We start from the raw sequence: 6,000 nt of genomic DNA on the forward strand, positions 1-6,000 counted from the left end.
ATCTTCTTACACCACAGTAATGCTCCATATTCTGGCTCACCTACTCTGCTTCTCTGCCACAGAAAGCAAGAGAAGGGAGAGGAGGTAGAGAAAAAAAATAAGAAAAAAGACTTGCAGTTTAGTTGGAAGAGCAAAGAAAAGCACTTATTCTATTTCAGTCATAATAGCTGCAAAGTCTTGCCAACAAGCAAATGGATCAACAGAGTGCTTTAGAAACTCCATCTGTGCCCTCAGCTATGCTTTTATTCCATTTGGAGTGCGTGACCACGCCAAAATGATTTTCAGGTTAACTTTGGAGAAATGTACAGGATAGTACAGTACATCAGTAACATCAAAAAGGACCTTATGTCTCTAGGTTATTGAGACCAAGATTAAACAAGGATGGTGGTATATTTTTATCAGTCTCAGCTGCCTCACAGCTGTGCAGCAAAGCTTCAGTGGTATTGACACAGTCACTAACTGCTGGTAGCCACCATTCTGAGGCCAATGACTAAAGGGAAAGCAAGGGATGACCAGAGTCTCAGAAGTCACAACAAGGAAGAGCCAAGACATACCCTTAACTGCATGGCCAGAGACAACTGGCAGTTTAACAGTGCCCACTCTGAGGTGAAACAAGAGTTTAACTCCTTCAGTTGTCACCTCAGTACTAAAATTCAGCTCAGTTACAAACAGGATACAAATTCACTGGTAAAATCTGGGAGGAGCTCTCATCAGTCATTACGTGGCATCTCAGTTTAATGAGACTGAAGTGTTTTGCTAAGGAGGAAGAATTATGAGGAAGACCAAACTCCTCCCTCTAAGCAATTGTAAATTCAAAATTAAGAGGCTCCAATTGAGGAAGTATGGAGAAAGGAAAAATAAAAGCCCTTTATTAAAGGATATATGTGTATTGGCAGAGCAACAAAAGAACACAAAAACAACCAAACAATAACCCTGTACCCAAAAACCCCCTTCAAAACAGAAACAGTTCAGTACTTTCTGCCTTTTGGCGCAATTCTAACCACGATCGGCAGGGGGCGCTGTGGGATCCCTGGAGGAGCAGAGCCTGCAGTGCTCCGTGTTGGTCGGCAGGGGGCGCTGCTGGGCTCTGGCGGTCGCTGTGTGAGGCCCCGGTGTGTGGGAGAAGCCGAAAATGGAGATCTCCCCCCCCCACCGAGAAGGGGAAGGGGGAAAGGGGAAAAAGGGGGTTCTTCCCACAAAACTCACGCAGGCTGTGGCCAGGATTTCCAGCCCTTCATCAGTGGGCACCAGCTGCTGCCAAACAGGGGACCAGAGGAAGGAAAAGGCAACCTCCTCCCCAGAAAGTTCCACTGCAGATGGGTCAAGCCTCTCCAGTGAAATCCGAGCAGATCTGGGCTGGGGGCAGAACAGGGTGCAACAGAGGCAAGCGGAGGCCAGAAAGCAGCCAGATGACCAGGCCAAAAAACAAAGCGAACCTTGGACCACTCCAACACACACCTTGCCTGAGTTAAAGTGAAGTGCCTCCGGTTTCCCAGAAGAAAAAAAAACTCATCACCCTGCCCCACAGTCTTAGGAAGGCCATGAGCTTGGAATGCAGGCCTGCTAGTTAGTTCTTTTGTGTGTGTCAATCACCCCATCCAAAAGAACCAACCTCCCTCTCCCTCCTTCAACATCTCACTTCATAAGGATGAAGTGGAAAAAAAAAATAAAATTCCACTTGGTTTTTCTAGAACAAGTAAACCTATGATACCAGGTTGTTCCCTTTTAGGTTTGATTGCTAAAAACAAAGGAAAAAAAAATCCATCCTGCACGAATTGTCACAAAGCAGAAACTTGATTCACACAGCCTACTTCAGAATAAATGCTCTAGAAAAGATTAAAACACAAGCTCAGCAGCCACAAAAACTACAGTTACCATTAGAAAAGTAGCAGGTAATTACTCCATGTGAGTTTTGTGTCCTCCTTTAGAAGGGCTACTAAGAAACACAAATACAGATTTTTAGACACTGAACCACCTAGATTTTCTTGTATTTCATGGGAAAGTACACATACAATCTTATAGGTCATGTAAGAGAACAAATCTAGGGAGACAGGTGTGCTAGTTTTGGTTGGGATAGAGTTAACTTTCTTCACAGGGGCTATGTTTTGGATTTGTGCTGAACACAGGGTTGATGCTTCTGTTATTGCTGAGCAGGCCTTACACAGAGCCAAGGCCTTTTCTGCTTTTCATACTGCCTCACTGGCGAGGAACCTGGGGGGTACATGGGAGGCTGGGAGAACATACAGCTGGGACAGGTGACCCAAACTGACCAAAGGGATATTCCAGACCATTGACATCATGCACAGTATGCAGAGTGTGGGGAAGAAGGAAGGTGGGGGGAATATTTGGAGTGATGGCATTTGTCTTCCCAGGTAACTGTTACACGTGATGAGGCCCTGCTCTCCTGGAGATGGCTGAAACCCTGCCTGACTTGGGGAAGCAGTGGATTAATTCTTTGTTTTGGTCTGCTTGCATGTGTGGCTTTTGCTTTCCCTATTAAACTGTCTTCATCTCAGGCCACAAATTCTCCAGCTTATACCCTTCTGATTCTCCTGATCCTGGTGCTGGGGGAGTGATGAGCTGCATGAGGCTTCATTACCAACTGCAGTGAAACCAGGACAGCTGAGCAAATTGCAAAAACCCATTCCCATTAAAAACAGACTGCCAGTCTCAATGTACAGTTAAGAAAAAAAAAAAAAAGAGGATGGCATTTGCCATATCTTTAAACTGAAAAAGCATAAAATAGCCAAATGCTTTGTGTAAGCAGAAGTAATATACACGCAGGTCTTCAAGTTCTGCGTCCCTCTCACCTACAAATAGGCATTCATCCCATTACACCCATCTCCCATTACTAATAAGCAACAAATATAATATTTGTGAAAGTTCCTAGAACAACCTGAAGCTCCTGGCTTGCCATATGCAAGGGAAGCATTCTTCTTGTGAACTATGTTCATTAACCATGAAAGTACAAAACAACATGCAGAGCAAAAGGAAAATTACCTGCAGATCCATGCTGCGAGAACTTGCAATCCAGTAATTGAAACCCAAAAGAATGATGCACGCCACAAGCGCAGCCATGAGAAGCGGCGAAGACTTCATCCCTCGGCAGCTGCTTCCTAGGCCTACCATTTCCAAGAAAAAAAAAAAAACAAATCCAAAGAACCACAACAGTGTGGAAACCTGCAAATTAAAAATGACACATTATATTACATCCTCCACTACAGCCATTTTATATACACAAAAAAATTTTCTTAGCAATAATGCAATAGCTCTCAGCTGATGGGCATACACCCAGCAAGGAAGGCATACTATCTAAGTATTTCCATCTGAAAGACAAAGAAAGGCCATCACACGCTACTAGCTTGTACATAAAGCTTCACACGGTCTTGAGGGGAATGTGTTGAATACACCTAACAATATAATGAAAATCTGCAATAAACAGAACAAAACAGCCTTTCTTTTATCATATATTCCACCCAAAAAGTTAATTAGACAACACTGGTCTACAGAAAGAGGACAGATTCCTCATTATCTAATTTAGAGAGAAAATCAACTTAGTTTTTCTGTTTGAGAAGTAATTTGCACTTTGCTTCCTAGAATTAGGCAGTTTCAAGCTACTTCATCTGATAACACTATTTTAACTTCTTTGCTCCAAGCTTGTAAATAAATAAGTCAGATTGAACCAAATTATTTTAAGGATTATCTAAAAATAAAAATAAATAAAAATATTAGCAGACACAGCATTTATTTCAATGCTAAATTGTATTAAGTGTTCTCTGTTTTGATCCTCAGCTGCTTGCTTTGCTTCTAACAGAAAATAAATAACCTTTCTGAAAATAAATAACCTGCTTTAATGAATGAGCAGTACCAGGGGTACTACTGGTTGCTACTGAGACATGTTATTCCTACGAAACAGCACATCTTAAAAGATAAGCAGGGGCAAAGGGCAGTTGCAACTCTCTATATTCTAATAGGCCATACTCATTTTATTATGTGGTAAAACCTGGTCCTAATATGCATAATGGCACCTAGATCAATGAATCCTAAAACTCCACCGGCAAACTCAGTCACAGCTTCTACTAGATTGCTCCCTTGTAAACTGAGATTAACTTTTTTTCTTTCTGCATTCCTGCAGACAAAAGCCAGCAAAAATGAGCACAGAAGATCAGACAGACAGCAAATACAGATGCATCACAAGACACTAGTTAAATATAAAATGGGTACATCTATTACTAACATATTGTACAGTCTCTCAAGGCAATGCTCTTAAGCAAACCAACTTCTTCCCTACAGATGCAATGCACAGGTTTCAGTTAAAAGTTATTAAATGGTAGCAACTCTCAAAGGATTTACATGTGGACATGCACTGTAAACACAGGGGAAGAATGTGATGCCAGCAGTTAGCAGGTACCAGAAATGCTGATTTTACTGTATTTCCAGCATTTAAGTCCTTCAACAGCTCTCATATACCTAAGCACACACATGCATACCCTGCAAAATTGCCTCTTGCATTCAAGATATAATCTATTTTCTCCTCTTTTCTCGGAACAAAGTGCACAATACTGCCAGACTCAAAAGAGTTTCAAATCTATGTGTTCATTTGAAAAGCCTGTGAATTTGTATTTGGGGATGAAGAATACAGAGAGTTCTAAGAGTAAAATGCAGCTTCCTGAGAATGTTGTCTTTGTATACACACATGCAATCACACAAACACCCCACAAAACAATCAAAAAAAAGTATGCATAGCTGCAAAGGTCTGACACCCCAGACTTGAGTTTCTTGCCTAAGGAAACCTCAGCCAAGGAGGTAACAGACACATGCAGCACAGCTCCAGTGAACACCCACAGGTCCACACAGAGATGAGGTAAGGTCAACACTAAAAAGCAAAGGCATGCGAAAGAACCATGTGGGGTTTTTTTTGTAAAGAAAAAAATACAGATGCAGCAGAGTAAAACAAACACGCAGAGATATGCACAAGTTTTCAACAGAAAGTCAAGAACTGCAGAAACACATACATCTTGCATGGACTATTCTCCTGCTGTGCCTTCCTAAGATGAGTGCCTGAGAAGTACAAAGCCATCTTGCCTTACACGGGATCTCTGAAAACCAAGAACCATAGATCTCCAGAGCAGAAGGAGAGGTGGACAAAGGGGATGATCAGCACCATCACATTAGCTAAGAACAAGAGAACTGATTTGCCTCTGCATAACCAGAATAAAATACTATATTTCAAAAAAGGTGTATCAGAACCTGTCATGAAATCATTTGTATCCTGTTCTTTGCTGTAAGAGTATTAGTTGGTATATTTGAGAACACAGAAAAATTACTAAACACAGCACTGCAAGATATAATGCACCATTCCAAATATTCCTTGAATAACATAATTGGAATATTCCTTACTGCTGACAGAAATAGAGAAAGTAGTCCACATTATCAGCAGTAACAACATGCACTGGAATTTATCTACTGGATAAATATATGGGACTAGTTGTTTACCTAAAAAATTTCAGAGGTAAAGCAACTATACTGTTCAAATGAAGAATAATTTGTTCACCATGCAGCTTAAGGCACAGGCACAAAACTACATTAAAGAAATGTCAGTACACCTAGAGAGTACACAATTCTGGCAGCATCAGCACCTTTTCTGCTGTTTTCAGCTATTAAAAACAAACAGGCAAGAAAGTGCTGATTTCACTAAAGCATTTTTGACTTTGCTCTTTCTAGAAAATCCAGTGTTGTTTGTCTTTAAATAATTTATGCTAATTAGGAATACATTTTTATACTGAACAGAAGGAAAGGCAAAAGGAAGAGGAAAGAGATGAAACACACAGAAGGATCTTCCATTTGAATAGCAGACCCAAAACTTTACCTCAGTTGCAATACTGATATTCCTTCTATCATCAGCTTAAAATAAAAACTGTTTAACTTTCTGTCGTGGATACCTGCACCCATGTATTTTGGAGAAGAGATAAGCAAATCAGCTCAGTAAGTACATTTACA

At 40.9% G+C, this 6,000-nt stretch overlaps 1 protein-coding gene across 4 annotated transcripts in view; it reads right to left on the reverse strand.

Annotated features, from left to right (window-relative positions):
• GOLM1 (golgi membrane protein 1) overlaps positions 1-6,000 on the reverse strand; it is a 35,644-nt gene that overhangs the window by 25,125 nt on the left and 4,519 nt on the right. For 2 of the 4 annotated variants that reach the window (XM_032676898.1, XM_032676899.1), the window contains 2 exons: positions 4,029-4,129; positions 3,001-3,180 (listed from right to left, as the gene is read on the reverse strand). In XM_032676898.1, coding sequence (XP_032532789.1) covers positions 3,001-3,129 — 129 coding nt within the window. In that variant the 5' untranslated portion in view covers positions 3,130-3,180; positions 4,029-4,129. Of the gene's footprint in view, positions 1-3,000; positions 3,181-4,028; positions 5,312-6,000 lie in introns of those variants that run through there. The other 2 variants (XM_032676901.1, XM_032676900.1) reach the window with 2 other exon arrangements.

This window comes from Chiroxiphia lanceolata, chromosome Z (genome assembly GCF_009829145.1).
Source record: "Chiroxiphia lanceolata isolate bChiLan1 chromosome Z, bChiLan1.pri, whole genome shotgun sequence".
Classification (NCBI taxonomy): Eukaryota; Metazoa; Chordata; class Aves; order Passeriformes; family Pipridae; genus Chiroxiphia; species Chiroxiphia lanceolata.